An 18,820-nucleotide genomic window follows, 5' to 3' on the forward strand; every position below is an offset into this window, starting at 1 on the left:
GATTCCAGGTGTGCTGCTGGGTCTCAGGTGACAGACAGGCAGGGAAGGGTGAGAGTCCTTGGTCTGCACCTCTTTTTCCCTTAACTATTTCCTTCCCAGATATCGACCAGTGGAACAAAGTCATCGAGCAGCTAGGAACTCCGTGTCCAGAATTCATGAAGAAATTGCAGCCCACAGTCAGAAACTACGTGGAGAATCGGCCCAAGTACGCAGGACTCACCTTCCCCAAGCTCTTTCCAGATTCCCTCTTCCCAGCGGATTCCGAGCACAATAAACTTAAAGGTGAGTGAGCATGCGCAGTGAAAACCACGTGTTCTGGAGGCCTTGCCTGGGCATGCACTGAGGTGTGTCTGACAAGAATCTTTCTTGGTTAACTCTTTGATCAGGGGTATTTAGAATCTAGAAATCACTTTTCTGAAATGTAAATTTAAAAGGTCAGTATACCGTACTTCGAAAACATTTCTTTATGCTTTTTAGTTCCTAGAAAATGTTTCTCAAGTACTGCCACTCCCTGATGACTAAACACTGAAATACATAGGCCTATGGATACCATTCTTACTCAAACCACCACAGCAGAGAAAAGTAATCTGTTCTTGTGAAGACGCAGTGGTGTAACACTGTAGAGACACCAAACCCCTCACTGAGCTATTTAATGTCAATGAAAGTGCTTGCAGGCTAATTCTGTGACATAAGTTCAACTTTAGCGAGTTTAATTATACCACTGTTGTAAGTTATTACTTATTTAATATATTTATGATTCTAACACTGGCACACAAATGAAGAATTGCGACATGCATACGGTCAATGGAACATGTGCTCAGATTATAGGAAAGCAGCATGCCTTCCAAAGGTGCATACTGTCGGGCTGAAAGCGTTTCTCTCTGTTGACTGCATATGGTACTGACAATGGCTTTTAGTAAATGAGCGGGTGTCTGCAAAGTTCATTCCCCCATCAACAGGGGCCATTCCATCCCATGCCCTTTCTAAGAAGAGAAGTACAGATGGTCTTGAGAGCAGACTCCAAGGGTTCAGGGCACATGAATCTGATGATAACATCAGGTACCGATCAAAAGGACCTTTTAACTAAGAAGATAAATAAGTAACTGTGTTGGGCTGTTAAACTATTGGTCATTAAAAAAAATCTCAAGATTTGAAATAGTATGTGGGTTTTTGTGTACTTTTGTTATTCTCATGACCATCAAAGTTTTATGTGAAGAGAATAATAATCAATTAAGAAAAATGTATTTATCAGAAAAAAATGGCCAATAGACATAAAATATCTTTCAGTGAATGCCTTTTATATTAATACAAAACATTATAAACCACAGGAAAATAGTCACAGATACATGAGTAAGAACAGTTTACTACATCTTAGCTGTTGTGTTAGCAAAATTAAGTGAAAATTCTTAAACATATTGAATAAGTGAAACTATTTCAGACAGTTTAATCATATACAAAAGTGAAGTGAATAGTGGGAGAAAAAAAGCCACCAATAGTCACAGTGGTGTCCTTTATGAGAATGGTTGGTATTTCCTAACTTTTTTTTATGTTATTTATATACTTACATTATTGCTAAATTTTTATCATTAATATAGTTACCTTAATCTGAACATTTAATAACAATTGATGTTCATATTAATATATTTTAATAAAAATATATCTTCTTCTAATAATTTTCCCTGTAAACATTTTATTATACTACAAATGAACATGTGAATCCATTACAGAATGCATACAATGTCTTTCAAAGGAGAACAAAACACATTAGGGTTCTAAATTTGTCACTATCTAAACAGGTCCCCTTTCCTACAGTATCATGTTCATTAGCACATTCAGTTCTAATTTTTGATGTCAGTTACTATGAAGCACTGTCATTAAATAGACATATTTCAAAGTGCTAAATCAACTGAGGTTTTGCTCTCTTGAACTGGAAATTTTACTATATATTTAGAACACACCAAAATATTTTTCCTGTTACAACTTTCAGATAATTTGAGTAGTAACGGTGGTTTGAGGTATTACTTATTCCTGTTAAGAAAGCACTTTATGTGCTTTACAAACTAAACATTAATGTGACCTCAGGGCTAGGTTTTCAACTGAGGTGATGAAGTGCTTGTTTGTAAGCACAGGGACCTTGGTTTGAGTCCCAAAACCCATGTAACAAGAGATGAGGAATAAGTATGTTCTTGTCAGCATCCCAGTGGTTAGGAGGACTGAGCATATGCTTGCCAGTCATCTAGTGTTGAGGAAGACTGAGCATGTGCTTGTCAGTCATCTCAGTGTTCAGGAGTGAGCATGCGCTTGTCAGTCATCTTGGTGTCGAGGAGGACTGAGCATGCGCTTGTCATCCCAGTGTTGAAGAGGTGCGGGCAGGTCAGCCGGGTCTAACAAAAAGTTCTGGCCCTGTCTCAACAGATAAAACAAAAGAGGTTCACAGTGCTTGAAGAACAGTGCCAAGGTTGTGAGGTGGCTTTCACACTTGTGTGCCTGCACACACCGATGAGCGAACACACACAGGTTTCAAACACAAAAATGGATGCGACTTCAACAAATAGTGCTATTGAACGGTTATGCTTTCTGACTGTCACCCTGCCCAACTACACGATTCCCCATGCCACCTTGTATATGCTATAGAGACTTTTATTACTATCAGCCATGGCGTGGGACACCTTTTGTGACTAGTCTCCTGATTCCACTAAATCATGTCCCCCTGCATTTCAATGACTCCTGGACAAAACTCAGGAGTTAAAATGATGTCATTTTAAATCACACCCAGATTGCTTTTACACATCAGAGACATCTGGTCCACTTTGGTTTGCAAGTCAGTTTGAGCTTTATTTAAATTCTGCTGATCTGTGTTGTGTATGAGAACATGAAAGCACATTGATTTACTCCTACATCTGAACTGTGCGTTTCCGCAGATCGCCACGCCCGATCCCATCCATCTAACATCCTTACAGATGAGCCACACGTTCCCTTACCTATTCAAACTTCATGGCTGATAAATGCCGTTTGTAATTCTTAGTGAATAATTATACTCAAATATTCGCAACATATAACCCTCAAAATGATACCTCGAGACAAAAAATTATAAGCTTCGTTTCTTTTTATAGCGCGTGACTATATTAGGAAGACAGTGGCTCCTTTCAGTTTGTTCTCCAGACGATAAACACCCTTGCCAAAATGAAAAGCTGAGGAATCGCTGTTCTCATTTGTCATTTCAGCCAGCCAAGCCAGGGATTTATTGTCTAAGATGTTAGTGATTGACCCAGCAAAGAGGATATCGGTGGACGACGCACTGCAGCATCCGTACATCAACGTTTGGTACGACCCGGCTGAAGTGGAGGCGGTAAGGCATCCATAGCAAGTGCTGAAAACAGTTAAACCCACACAAACGAGCCCACTCAGGCCATCTGTCACCCCCATATCAAAGGCCATTACACAATCCCCTGATGTTAGCTTCTTTGTTTTATTTTATTTTTTAAAGATGTATTTATTTTTTATTTATATGAGTACACTGTAACTGTCTTCAGACACAGCAGAAGAGAGCATCAGATCCCATTACAGATGGTTGTGAGCCACCATGTGGTTGCTGGGAATTGAACTCAGGACCTCTTGACCATTGAGCCATCTCTCTAGCCCTTGCTGTTACCTTCTTCAACAAGGGTTTTAAGTTCATTTCTTTCCTGGACCTCCTGGGAACAGGATGGGTTCTGATACTGTTTCTTGTTATTCACATGTAGGTCTCCTCCAATGTGTTTAACTGTCAGCCTCTCCCAATGCAGAATTCTTAGGAGAAAAAAAATCTTGTTGGTGCGCTCGTTGGTTGATGCTACATCACTTTTATTTTCTTTATGGTGCATTGAGATTGATACCATGCAAGGTATTCAAGGATGCTTCAGAAGGGAGTTTTTCCTAGAACACTGGTGTCTTAGCAACTACACAACACACAAGAAGGTAGATATTTCAAATGGGTCCTTATTTTCTAGGTTGATTCTGAATGATGCGGTATGGTATGTCTCTGGTCTCTGACCTACATAAGGCTTATAAATTATAGAAACTTAACTCTTCATTTTAAAAGTATTGTAAGCACCTACTACCTTCTCTGTGAGTGTGTTCTTACAGCTCTACTTAGTCTTCTCTGTGGGGAGCTGACCCGTAGCTGCTGCCTGTGTGGACTCTGCAGACCTCCCCGTGAAATGAGAACTTTCTTTCTGTGACATTTGTTAGTGTATCTGTCAGCAGTATTGCCTTTTCTTGAAAATGACAACATGTTCGTAAAGTACTGGAACACGGGTGGTAGCTCCTGTCACTGATGGAATACTCTGGCTTTACAGCTGAATCTACTCTGAATCATCCAATGCTTTGCCTTTAATCCTCTCTGTGCTGCAAGGTATTCTTGCTCAAAGACAGACTGGCTTTACTTAAACCTCTTCTTCTCTGCACGCTATGTGTTTTCTGGAGCCAACTGTGCTTAGTTCAAATCCTACCCAGTTCTTATTCCTTACTTATTCCTTCTTTCTGTATGTGAGAAGCAAGTGGTTAGTGTTCAAAGTTTCCAGGAGACCCTAGTCCTTACACACACACACACCCCCAGCTGCACAAAGGGGCCTTCACCAACTTGTGTGACGTTTTCCTAAATTTTGTCTGCCTGAGCAGTTCTACCATCATGCTGGTATCTCCATTTGCTTCAGGTTTATTTTAGTAGCTTGGTTTGATTTTTTACAAAATACAATCCTTCCAGTGAAGTACAATGGGGTTTCTAATGTTCTTAAAACTAGTCTATATTCTCAAGACCCAAATATAGGTTCTTTTCTAGTCTTTGATACTTTGGAAAACCTTTTAAAGATAGATACAGAGCAGAAGGAAGTAGAGAAGAGAAACAAATATATGAAAAAATATATTTAAAATTAAGTATTTTTTTCTGATAAAACTTAAGAAAATGTTTTAGGTGTCTTTGTAAAACTGTTAGCTAAACATAAATCATTTGGCATTGTTAATCTTTTACTGTGAAAGTTCTAAACCTGTGGCATGTTTATTTTTCCTTACATCTGATTTCATGTGCTCAATCTGTTTTTAATGGATCGTGGCCTCCAGTTTAATTGGAGTAATAACGTCTGCATTTGTAATTCACTTGTAATTATGTTGCCTATAAAAGAGACAGTTACTTAGAATCTATAACAGCACATTAGAATAATATCAATGAATTTTTAAGTTTATTTCAACATTTCATCCTTTGTGGGATGAAAAAAAAAAAAACCCACCTAGACCTTTTCTCAATATTGTCATCATAGAGCATAGGTAGTAACAAGAAAAGACGTATAAATTTAAGGATCCAGAATAGCCTGAGGATTTCATAAAGGAATCGGCTAATACAGAAGAACAAGCAAGTGTTTGACATTAAAGCTGAAGTCACTGGCTGCACAATTGTAAAACTGTCTTCCATCTGCAAAAGTTGCAGCGAGTCCTGACCCCAGGGCAAGGGTAGTTCATTACTCTCGGAAGCGTATTGCAGAGGTCACAACCAGTAAGAAACAAATCCTTTGAGTGTGGGAATAACCATCAGACATGCTTTGTTAACCTACCTGGATGGAGTCAGAAGACATGTCTTGATCCCTGGAGTATTGAAAACAAATAATATGGACCTGATACTAGATGTATATTGGCTAACTTGTGTCAGGGTCAGGCTTTAAGCTAGCAGCGAGGAGCCACAGTACCCTGTGTGCTGCTCTCTGGGAGCCCCTAGGACAGTCATGGTGGCCCCAGTGTTATTCTGGGCATCTGGGCTTCAGGACAGGTTGAGCCAGCCAAGCATCTTGTGTTCTCCAGGTTATGAACCCTAGGTACTTGAGGATCCAGAAGAGGTGAGTAGGCCAGACAGGGCCTTGTGTGTAGCAGATCCATGTGACTTCCAAAGACAAGCTGAAAGGGCAGAGTGGAGCTACAGGTGTGATGCAGATTAAGGCTGGGACTGGGCCTTTCCCTGGAGTCCTTGGAAAGACTTGGGAAAGGAAGTCTGCTGGGGAAATATAGTCTATACTAAGATTGCTCATTCTTTTTCAAAACTGAAGATTAATTTGGGTACTAAAACTGGAATGAGTGAAAAATGTAATCTACCTGTGCTACTTAGGAGAAGGGAGTAAAACAACCTGTGGGCGTGTCTATGGGGTATTGTCCTCTTAATTGACATAGGAGGGCCCAGCCACTCTGTGGGTAGCACCTTTACTTGGGCAGGTAGTACTGGTCTGCAAGAAAGCCAGCTAAGCTTGAACCTGCAGCTTCAGTTTCAAGTTCGTGATTCAGTTCTTGCCCTGACTTCCCTTGATGATGGACTGTAATCTGTAAGCTGACATGCTGATGATATAAGCCCTTTTTTCACCTAAGTGGATTTGGTCATGGTGCGTGTCATAGCAACAACATGGAATTAGAAGAGAGACTAAGACACAGTGTTACAGAGTAATTCTGTGCAGTAGGTTGGCAAATATAAAGGTTTAGGAACAGATACATAGAAACAAGTCAAAACTGTGATATGGTAAATGGAATGACAAAGCAGAAGCCCATGGTCAAAAGACTTACGCTATGGAGAGCCAGCACTGATGCAGCTGTGCCAGTTGGATGATGTAAAGGAGGTCATGAGGACCAGTCAGGAAGTCAGGAGTCATCTCTGGAGAGGCATTTAACGCTGATGAGTGGTCCAACAAAGGATGGTGTCAGATTAAGTCAAAAGCAGGTGTCCTTGAAGCAACCAAGAGATTTGCAAAGATATGCATGCATTCAAAACCCAAGATCAAAGAAATAGTTTACTGGAGACCAGGGGTATTGGCTGTCCAATACATAGAGTTGGTGACATAGAGGAGAATACACTTGCTTCTATAGAGACGAGTCAGGAGCAATGCCAAGTTATCTCCACTATCTCCTGCTGAGATAGTTCTCTGTGACTGACAGATTAGCCTGTGAGGTACAGCTGGGAAAGGTCAGCCCCTGAGCCACAGAGCAGATCTAGGCAGGAAGTCGGCATCATGCCCACAGACTGCACATACCTAGTAAGGATTTCTTTATTCGCACCTTGGCAATCCCCGAGTGGAAGAGAAGTAACCAAACAGCCGAAGACATCCTTCCAAGAAGAAGATGTTGAAGGTTAGAAACACACAAGGACCTTGCCTATAAGGTGAGGTAAAGAACATTTCTAATAAGTACACAATTTCCTCAAGTATCTTGCAATTTCTAGGCAAGAATGTTAATGTGATAGCCATGGCAGGAGACCATTTTCCTTTGGGTGACCCTATTGAATTTTTGTACCGTCTCCCACTTGTACAGTGCTCATGCAGAGCAGGCTTAGACACAGGTATGTGGAGAAGGGGGTGAAGGATTCGGTTGTCTTCCCTTAGGCTGCTCTACTCTGCAGCTTCAATGCCCACTAGGTAAAATGATACGGTCTTTCCTTCATCTCACTCAGAGCTTTTTGATCAACTTCTGCACACAGGCCTTGAGAATCCTTCAGTAGCTTAAATATTTACACATTGGCTCTACAAATATGAACCGAATTCAAAAGTCACCTCTCTTTGTAACATAGCCAATGATGATTCAGCAAGCCAAAACCAACCCAGCCGTGATGGCATGTGCCTCTGAAAGGCTAAGGCAGGAAGATTGCCCAGGATTGTAGGCTAGCCTAGGCTAAATAGCAAGTACCTAGCCAGGGAGAGCTATTTAATAAAACAATAAAACCTCATTTACAAAACAAAACACACAAAAGAAGAACACCAAGTTCCCTGCTGGAGACAGTCCTACAGATGTGGGATACCTATCTTGTGGGCTTATCACTTGTCTAGTGCATGATTTCTGGGTGGGAGTAGGGGCTGTCCCTCACAGATGTCAATTATGTGTGCACTGCAATGAAAATCCTCTGACCCTCAATCAGATATGAATCAGCAGCTGCATTATAACAAGCAGGGTGTATTCATCTGTCTCGAGCTGACTCTTAAACAGCTGGTTAACTCGATATAAAACAGCAACTTGGCCAGATTTTTATAACTGAAATGTACATATAATTGCTAGATAATCAAGCAATCCTAAGGTTGTGCTGACAGGACTAGATGCATAGCTTTAAGACTCACTTGAATTTTTCTGATTATGTGCATCCTTCAAAGTTCAAGTAGTTGAGATTGTGGCTAGAAAATTATTCTTATTGATCACAACTTCCTACTTTCAGTCCCCTTGGCTATACTTTCACAGTAAAAGCTAACATGATTTTATTATGAACATCTTGTTTCTTGTAGTATTAAACCGACTTGATGCATGAGTTAATTTATATATGGTTTGTACATTTACTCGCTGTGACTCAGCTCACTATCATCTACTGAATTCTCTAGGATCCATAATGAATTCCTTATAGCGACATCATCAACAACAGAATTTTAAACATATACATTAACAAATATCCTCAGTATATTCTATTGGACTCAGTGTGCATAAACACAGGACTGGCCAGGAAAGTGTGAGCCACAAGAAGAAGGAGTCAACACATTTAATATTCAGTCAGCTCATCAGCAGGCGCTCACCTCTTAGAGATCAGCCACTGAACGGAGTATACATAAGCTTTCTTCAAATGTTTTATGATCTGTACATTAAACTGGCGAGTCTGACTTTACTACTGAGCGTTAAACATTAAGTATGTGGGAAGAGATGATTTAAATGAGTTATAAATGCAAGCAACTCTGTATAGAAAGCCTCCTTCCCACTGGGAGGAAGAGATTGAAGACTGTGTAATTGGCATTTTCACTGTTGAGCAATATCAAAAGGTGAGAGCATGTCCTTAAGTTGTTTCTGAGTGATTAATCCACTTGAAATTCAGAAAACTACTATTCCTGTTTGATGGTTTCTGCCTCAGAATGTGGGCACACACTTAAAATACTGGTAAATATCATCATTTTTTTTTCTCTGTGTGCCTGAGGAGAAAGCAATTGCATCTGAAATTTATCACACAAAGTTTACTAGTGACTGTCCAACACGAATCAAATATTCAGTAAACATAAACCACAGGGCTTTGGCTCTTTAAAGGCTGTCTGGATACTTTCCCCAAATTTTATTTTAAAATCCTTGCTTCACTAAAATAAAAGAGAAAACCAATTTCTGTTTATGTTGATAGAAAATGCCTTGTTTTTTTTTTTTTTTTTTTTTTTTTTAAATTTCACTATATAACTACCCAGTGCCTCTCTGAGTATGATACTGGATAATGTCTTAGTAGGGTTTTTATTGCTTTGATGAAACACCATGACCAAAAAGCAAATTTGGGAGGAAAGGGTTGCTATTGATCACCGACGGAAGTCAGGGCAGGAACTCAAGCAAGGCAGGAACCTGAAGGCAGGGGCGGATGCAGAGGCCACCAAGGAGTATTGCTTGCTGGATTGCTTCATATGACATGCTCAGCCTCCTTTTTTAATAGACCACAGGACCACAGCCCAGGGATAGAACCACTCACAGTGGGTTGGGCCCTACCCCATTAACTACTAGTTAAGAAAATGCCCTATAGCTCGATCTTATGGAGACAATTTCTCCATTTGTGGTCCTTCCTTTCAGATGACACTAGTCTGTGTGTCAAGTTGACATAAGTCTAATCAGCACAACTGATCCTTTGACAACTTGATACACAAACACATCACGGACAAGCCACAACCTTTTCTTGCTTATTCACCCCCAAGATCTTGCATTAAAAACACAAATAACTTTGAAAGTCCCACAGTTTTTATAAATTCAAACACAGCAAAATTTCAGTCTCTCTAAAATATCCAATCTTCCTAAAAAATCCAAATTTTCTTTGAAAAGTTCAAAGTCTTTCAGCTATGGACTCCTGTAAAAAAAAAATCAGGGCTATAAACTACATGGCTTCTTCAAGAGGGAAGAGCAAGGGCACAGTCACAGTACGAACCAAGCAAGATCAAACTCCAACAGAATCAATAACTCAGTGTCCAGTTATCTGGGATTCACTCATGATCTTCTGGGCTCTTCTGAGAAGTCTGAGTAGCTTCTCCAGCTCTGCCCTCTGCAGCACACACAGCTTGTCCTCTAGGCTCCAGAGGGCTTCATTCACCACTGTTGCTGTTCTTAGAGGTCATCCCATGGAACTGGTATCTCTAATACGCTGGAGTCTTCAGCTGCAACTGGGCTGTACTTTCACCCATAGCCTCTCATAGGCTCTCTTTGTAGTGCCAAGCCTCAACTTTTTTGTATGACCCCTTTAGTCCTGGGCCTTCAACGGTCACTGAGGCTGCTCCTTCACCAGGGCCGAACATCAGCTGCTCTCCATGACCCCTTCATGCATTCAAATCTAGTACCACCTGGGTGGCTCTTCTATTACCAAGTTTGTCTGTCAGCACAAAGGTACAATCTTGGGCCTCTTTTGCAAAACAGCTTGTGTGTGCTAACCCTAAGGAAACACTTCCCAGAAGATTTCACCTCAGTGATGCTGATCTCTTCTCAATCACTGCTAACTTCTTAGCTCCAGCGGGCCAGTTTCAGTTGTTTCAGTAACCAAAGGTTTTGCTTCAATGGCAGCGCTGGTCTCTTGGTAATTATGGCTGACTCTTGAGCCCTGGCTAACCAGAAAAACAGAATCTCCATTCAAAATAACAATGGCCTCATAGAGTCTTTAAACTTCCCTTTGAAACTTCACAAGCCAGGCCTCCATCTTCTGCACTGCCCAACATTCTTATCTTTTAAGCACCTACAGAAATATCACTGACCTTTCAACACTCCGTGGCTTTTCTAGTCCAAAGTTCCAAAGTCCTCCCACAATCCTCTCCAAAACATGGTCAGCTCTGTTATAGCAATATGAACGATGCTGGGACCAGCTTGTCGTAGTGAAGGTTTCTATTGCCGTGACAACACACCACGACCAACAGGCAAGTTGGGAAGGAAAGGCTTTATTCACTTTACAGTTCCACAGCACTGATCATCACTGATGGAAGCTAACAGAGGAGCCCACACAGGGCAGGTACCTGGAGGCAGGAGCTGATGCAGAGGCCATGGAGGGTGCTGCTTACTGGCTTGCTCCCCATGGCTTGTCAGCCTGCTTCCTTATAGAACCAGGGACCACAGGTCAGGGATGCCACCACCCACAATAGAGTGGGCCTTCCACCATCACTCACTAATTAAGGAAATACCTCACAGTCTGATCTTATGGAAGCATCTTCTTCACTGAGGTCCCTCCTTTCAGATAACTTTACTTCCTGTGTTAAGTTGACATAAGCCTAGCCAGCACAGGCTTATTTAAGAAACTTATTTGTTTCTTAAAGTTTTATGCATATACCCAATCTTATAAAGTAAAAAAAAATTTCTTTGTTTTTCTTTTGGATCATTTGAATCATATTTATTTCTTTGAATCTAAGTTTGCAAAACCCACCCTGAATTTTTCTATATATTTGCAACTAAACACACCACTACACACTACAAAGCTGGCCAATCAAAATGGCTCATTTTTGAAGAGTAAGGGCCCACTTGAAGCTTTTACAAAGAGAATTAATTTCAGAAATATTTCTCTGATTGATTTTTTTGGAATTTTATGAAAATTAGATTAAAATTGTCTCCCTTGTATTCATTCACAAGTAGATCAAACCACTCCCAATTCAGACTGAGGGAGAGAATAACTTCATGAGTTTGTTGACTGCCAGGTGTTCATTATCATAACCATTATCGATAAGTTTGAAAATCAGCTTTATAATTGCTCTGGCAGTTTGTGTGTGGGTTACAGATGGCTTTGTTTCTAGAAGACAGACAAAGCACTTCTAAGGGACCAGGAAGGCAAAGCATCTTTATTTTTTTCTTTACTTTTTGCATCACTTAAATTCAGATTTTTCTGACTAAATGTTCCTAAGAATTCTTCTAAGTATGATTTGTCCCGTTCTCCTGGAGCTCGTAAACTGGCTGCATCTCTCTCAGCTGTTCCGGCCATCTGTCCCAGCACAAGGCCCACCTCATTTGATTTCTTATTAGGGAGCACAGGGTGTTGTGAAAAACCCAGAGATGAATTTGAGAACCAGTTTGATGCCATCTATCTGTCACGGAAGACCCTTTTAGTGCGAACTGGAACACACTAAGTATACACACTTAAAACATATACACACTTAGAGTTAAGTGGGAAGACACAGGAGCTACAAGGAATGCGAATTTCATTACATGTTTAATTATAGAAAGAGCACTTCATAGTTTGTAGCTCTCATTTACTTGGTAGAAGCTAAATCAATGGCTGTGATTCCTAATATTTGCACTTTGCAGATTTTAAAAAACTTTCCATCTGTTCATGCTGATGTATCCTTTTAGCAACAAAATGTGAGCAATTCACTAATTGCCTTTTAGAGAAAATAAAACTTCACCACATGCTGTATTGCCAAGGTCTGGTTGTTCAAGTGAAGGTGTTTTTGAATCACCTTCTGGTTGTTTTGTCACTGTTGCATTACATCACCAGGGTCTTGTTACAATGTGTGTTGTAAGCAGACTTAGCCACCTGCTTTCAGGGCCTCCTTTCCCTCCTTGACTTGTGAAGTCACTCACTCTTAGCTGAATTATCTCTCATTTTAGAAAACTCTTCTACTAAAGAGTAAGTAAGGCTCATCTTGATTTCAATTTATTGGCATATATAGAATCTGCTGAATAGGTGAAAAACGACACATTGACTAGTTCATTCTCAAAGGTACAGCTGCGCTGTATACAAAGTTACACATGCTAAGACTCCATGCTAGGGTTCTCACAAGGCCCATATATTTATTAATCATTACTTGTAAGCTCTGGACTCAGCAGCCATGTTAGCTTTCTTCCAAGATGAATGCTTATCTGTAGAAATCCTACAGAGTTTTGTTACTTGAAGCATTTTCTTTTGCTCTTTGCTCTCAGATTCAGGGCCATTTTGCTGAACAATGAAAATGGAAATGATACCTTTCATTCAAAAATACCTGTGTACACATCCCTATCCTATGGTATTCCCCATGACAATGCTCGACGTGTCCTCTGCTCACCAATGTTGTCAAGCCCAAGCCACACAAAAAGGGGGATGGTTCCCAGCTCTTAGAAGTACACAACCCAGCACTAAGCTTTCTTATTGTGCAGTGGTTCCTTGGATGAACTGAGGGCCTTTGAAAGTCATTCTAAGGTCAGCTGTGTTTCATCATGGACCTATGACTTTCTGGTTTGCAGTTTATAATCTTCACAAGATTTTTGGACTGACTTTACCCCAAACCTAATTATGTACTATTTATTTAGTTTTATTTTTGATATTCTGATGGCCTGTTCTACACTAGGCACTGAATCACTGAGATACATCCTCAGACTCCAGATTTAGTTGTGGAAAAAGCATTGATCTAGTAGAGAAAGCTTACTTTAGGAAACCTCAAAAAATGCTGATAATGTTTTTGCATGCTTTAGTAAAACTAGCTTATTCTCCCGATACAAATACATATTTGTATCAGAGTTACTTTTACTTGTAAAAGTCTCACTATCTTAAGAAGTGACATGAAGTGATACACACACACACACACACACACACACACACACACACACACACACACATAACACTGTGCCTTCAGAAATCACCACTGTGGTGTGCTGAAACACTGGCTGGAGATCTCTCTCTCTCTTCTCTTTCCCCCTCTCCCTGTCTCCCTCCCTCCCTTTCTTCTTTCTTCCCACATGTGTGTGTGTGTGTGTGTGTGTGTGTACACGACTCTAAGCAACTTTTAAATGGTCTTTTTCTAAGAAATAGAAATCGACACCCACTGCCTCCTGTTCAAGCAGCTAGCTCTTTCACTGGAGAATTTCTGAATTAACTTGACAGCTGGTTCATGGCTTCATGGTCACATTTGTCAATAGATGATATAGGTTTCATGAGAGTGGCAGTTCAGGTTCAGGTTTTCTCGAGTCTTGCTGCCAGGTTGTTCCTCTTACACAATACCCTACGTCCTAGATAGAGTTTGTCTTTCCTTGCCATGTTTACCCCAACAATTTGATTGTTTCTGTTTTCTGAGACATTGACTGTATTAAGTGTTGCAACAGAGGGGTGAAGTAAATACAAGCATGACCAGAACACCCTGTGAGGCTGATACCATAGGGTTAACCTACCAACCTGACTCTTATGGATGAGAGATAAAAAGAGACATTATATTTTAGGAGGACCTGGGGGTAGAAAGTCCAGCAATGCAGGTGCTGAAAGCCCTTATGTGTAATCACATAAAAACAGATGGTTATAAACACCAGAGGATGACTATGTTGACCCTTTTAGCAACAAATGAAAACTATAGTGACAGAACGTCATCAAAAGTGCAGAAGTCTGCAGTCTGCAGAAGACTCAGTAACAGGGACCCTGGCGTGCTAAGCTCTGGTAACCTACAGAGTCAGGAAAAGGCAGAATCTGAATGTCATTCCCTCCCTTAGATCTATAGCTGAGGCCCTGGGGCATCTGTTAAAAGTGAGGAGGTAGAATGGATTCCTCAGACGATGAGGTAGAATATTGAAAAGGTTACACTTCCTTTTTACAAGTCTATTAAAAGTTGATGGTTTTTCACAGAGTGTGCACTGTAATAAAATTATTATGTTCATTTTTTAATGGCAAGGCAGTCATAGGGATGATAAAAAAAAATCTCTTCTATAACTTGCTTCTGGCTTAATATGAGACTCCCAGCATCCTTTATGGAATATCGACCCACAGTATCTTATGAAAAGGTATGAAACTTGTCCACAAAAATACCTTTTACCTCCAAAGATTTCCCCTAATTACTCTCTTGTGCATAATTGCAGGGAAGTGTGATTTCTATTTTCATGTTCATTGTGAAATCCAAGCCTTTCCATGGACTTCTTTTTTAAAGGGACGGACACAATAGCTCCCCTTCATGTAGATCTCCAGAAAGAATCTTACCTACAGTCTGGTGGTGTCTTTGCTCTGTGATGCGTGTGGTAGAATGCAGTTCTTACAGTGCAGCTCCCGGCACACACCTTTATGGGATGCAGACTTGCCACATCAGCTTTCGATTGCCGCACAATCACAAAGCAGATTCATTTTCTAGCTAGAATTCATACAAATCCCTCCACGGGACATTCTCTTTAAATCATGAGTCACTTTCCTGCAGGTGGAAGGCTTCACTACAGTTTAAACTAAAACCACGGTTTGTCATAAGTCAATTTAAAAGATGCTTGCACATATGCAAGCTTTTCCAAGCCAAGGTGACCTAGGCGTGAGAGACAACTAAGCAACACAGAATGGGAAACCACTCCTAATGTGGGGGGATGGTAAAATACCATAGAAACCACTCAGGGCAAGCAAAGAGAAGACCTGAACTCAGGTGACATGATAACTATTGGTCATAGGCATTCATTCATTCCCTGAAGTTTGTATTACATTTTAATTATGTACGGCCAGTACTGGCAGATATTTCTATTAGCAAACCAAGAAACTTTCTGAAACTCAGAGGCTTACAGTACATACTGTCTGTAGTTATAAAATGAGGATATATACATATGCACATGTATCACTCTGGTAACCACTATGGAAAGGGAATTAGAGAAGCTGGGAGGATGAAGGGATAGTGAAGCCCATTCTTCAGTAGTCTGAGAGTGTTTTCGGGAGGAAAAAACAAACAGCTTAGCTGGCACCAAGTGATGAGCAGGAAGGAAGATGAAGATCTTAGCAAAGAGGGGTGCTAGTGGGGAGGAAAAGTGCCTGCTCTACGCTAAGGAGGGTCACTCAGGTGACCCTGATGAGCTGCACATTGAATTGGTGCAGTCACCTAGGGGAGGCGAGAAATGAGCTGGATACTTAGGCAGAGACCAGGGCAGGAAGCATTTCTCCACATTCCCAAGGGGTACCTGGGGTGGAGTTTATGGAGGAACTGTAGTGATTTTAAACAGAGATCAAAACAATGGGGTTTATGTTTGGGCAGCTCATTTTATTGTGATTGGTACAATGATGAATATTAGCAGAAAGACCAGTTGAAAATTAGGAAAGTGGTTGGTTTAAGAGATAGGGAAAATGAACTTTAGCACACTAGGGACGGAGGGAGAGTGGAATTCAGAAATGACTTCAGTAATTGTCATCACTAATCTTCTACCCAATAAAGTTTTAAGGGAAGTGTGTGCGCGTGCTCAATCGACTTTGAGAAGGTGTGGTGTGTTTAGAGAGGTGCTTTTATGGATATAATTAAATATGTTAGATCCAGCTGTTTTAATCTATAAAACATAAGGGGAATGAACACAGCTTTTTTTTCTGTCACGATAATTAAAAAAAGCCCACGTAGAGCTTTCTTCATACAGTAGTCCTCCGAGTGTCTCTGCCAAGTGAGATAGCAGGGCTTGAAGAATCCACTAGAAATGAAGTGTGGTTTTTATAAGGAAAAGCAGGGTGTGGATAACACTTTACAGCAGCTTGAGGTTTGTTCCAATTGAATTTATCTTCCTTGAGGCACAGCCCGCTGCTCCTTACTGTGATCCACTTACTCATGCATACTTTACATGGGAAGTTTTAATGATGCTCAAAGGGCAATATGGCTTCCAGTGGGCACATGATCAACTACAAATCATCCCTCACCTTTAGGTGATTCTGCCCTGCTGAAATCTCTCACCTCTAGAGCCCCCTTTTCTACATCACAAAGCTCAGACTTAGGTGTCCCGGCAGCAACCTGAAGATAAATATTTTGATGTAATGACTCATACAAAGTATTGAACTTTAATTATTTATTTTTTTTTTACCAAAATAGGAATTCAGAAATGTCAGTTGAATTAAAATTATTTTTGAATTATCAGCACATTAACTATTTTATACAATCTTCCATTGTTGCTTCCATTCTCTGTTACTTTAGCTAAAAGACTCAGGTCCTTCACTATCTCTGGGCCATTGCTCTGGTTCTAGGTAATATTAAAATGATTTCATGTCAGCCTGCAGCTGAGAGCTAGGGTTAGGAGCCAACACTCACGTCACCATCCAAGTTGTTATGTCCCCGCACCCTTTAAAAAGTTGATTTGTCTTCACGAGGGTGGTATTTTAATAACCTACGCATTGGAGAAATTTAAAATGGCAATACGTTTAGAATAACAATATTGTCAACTTTTGGGATAGTCATCTCAGATGTTAATGTGATGGACAAATGCTTTCTTGTGTGAGATGCCAGAGATGTTTTTATATCAGATTAAAACAGTTCATTAATTCAGATCCTGGACCAACTCAGAGAAATCAGTGATGAAGGAAAACCACAAGTTCTGGGATGAAAATAGTTAAGCCCTTGAACTTGCTCATTGGGAATTAAAAAGCGATTAAAGTTTATGTTAGAATCTACTTTTCTCTAAAGATGGTAAAGTGTGTTCTACCTAGTTTTCCCTAGTGAGGCTGCTAACCATGCAACTGTGATTCAGCACCTCTGTGGGTTCAGAGCCCAGGCTCTGTACTGATGCTTGCTGGGGAGTGTGGTGCCTCGCACTTAGTGTCTCAGGGCTGATGGGCTATTGATTCCGGTATTGATAAAGAAACACTGAAGGTCCTCAGCCTTCTGCTCACTTTCTCTGTAGTTTGTTCCTGTAGCAGTGTCGTGAGGGACCCGGGCTTCAGGAGGCTGACTCAGTGTCATCTGAGTTCTGTGAATGGATTTTCACAAAAATCTTTTTCTAGTTCCTTTGTAGGTATTGTAACCTCTTGCAGAGGCTGATATGTTGTTTAGCCCATCAGAAAGACCTTCTAACGAACTTTGTTGCTTCTCTGAACTGTAAATGGACTCTCTCCTGACATCCAGCTACAGGCCTTTATCCTGACACCCATTATCATGACACACAGTGCTGAACCTGTGCTCACACCTGTTTCTCAGGAGTCTGTTCCTTCCAGTTCCCCTGGAACAGAGTCTTGGCCTTATTGGCTATGTACAGGGAAAGTGGATCCGGTAGCTTTACGACCAGTAATTGTCACTTGAATTCTGCTCCCCTGTGCATGCCGAGTTAAGCAATTTCCTGTTTTCCCAGTCATTTGAGCCTTGTAAAAACTCCAGGAGAGGATGGACATCCTCCAGGAAGAATCTTGCTGTCCCGATGGGACACTGCTCATCTTGTGAGGCGAACACCTTTCCTCCCCTGCCTCCAGTGCTGGTCTCATTTCACACAGCTCCACTCCTGTCCGTGGTGACTATGGGCAGGGTGCCTGGACTCTTCCTTTTAAAATGTAAAACGAGGCATATTATCTCGGACATCTTCCAGAAGCTTCTTATCATCATTTTCACAATAAAAATTCAAGCCTTCATTAAACTTTGCAGAACTCCAAATCAGTGCTGCTCCAGATGGTGTCACGGCTGCGTGGTAAGAAAGGTGGCTTATATTGCCAACCAGCAAGCACATATGAATGTACACACGCTCATGGACACACACACACACACACACACACACACAGTCCTAGGGAAAGACTTTATCCTTAGATGTTTTGTTTTATTCTGCACATCTTGGTGACAGGTGATAATAATGAACAGACTTCCTTTTATGACTGAAGTTTAGGAAGCATGTTCTTGACTTCATTTGGCAGCTGTCTGTGTGTCTGACCATATTTCCTGTGTCTATACTTTTCTACTCTGTCAGTTTTCTGGCCTCCTGTATTTCTCTGGCCATGGCAAGAGAGCGGTTCCCTTGGCTTTGGGCTGTGGGTCCTTCAGGAAAATCTTTCCTCCTGATGTGCACATGGCTCATCCTCACCCATTGGTCTTCTCAGGAGCTCTTCTCAGAGAACTCTTCTATGATTGTCCTCCCTAGACAGGCCCTGCATGTTGCCATAGCCTAGTCATCTATTGTCTCTCTTTGCTTGGCAGAATATAAT

The 18,820-nt window shown here is 40.9% G+C and overlaps 1 protein-coding gene across 1 annotated transcript in view; it reads left to right on the top strand.

The window, feature by feature from the left end:
- Positions 1-8: 8 nt before the first annotated feature.
- Mapk10 (mitogen-activated protein kinase 10) overlaps positions 9-18,820 on the top strand; it is a 49,223-nt gene continuing 30,411 nt past the window's right edge. The window contains exons 1-2 of the mRNA XM_076926340.1: positions 9-282; positions 3,225-3,349. Of these exons, the coding sequence (XP_076782455.1) occupies positions 156-282; positions 3,225-3,349 (252 nt within the window). The 5' untranslated portion in view covers positions 9-155. The remainder of the gene's footprint in view (positions 283-3,224; positions 3,350-18,820) is intronic.

The sequence above is a fragment of the Arvicanthis niloticus genome, chromosome 27 (genome assembly GCF_011762505.2).
Source record: "Arvicanthis niloticus isolate mArvNil1 chromosome 27, mArvNil1.pat.X, whole genome shotgun sequence".
Lineage (NCBI taxonomy): Eukaryota > Metazoa > Chordata > Mammalia > Rodentia > Muridae > Arvicanthis > Arvicanthis niloticus.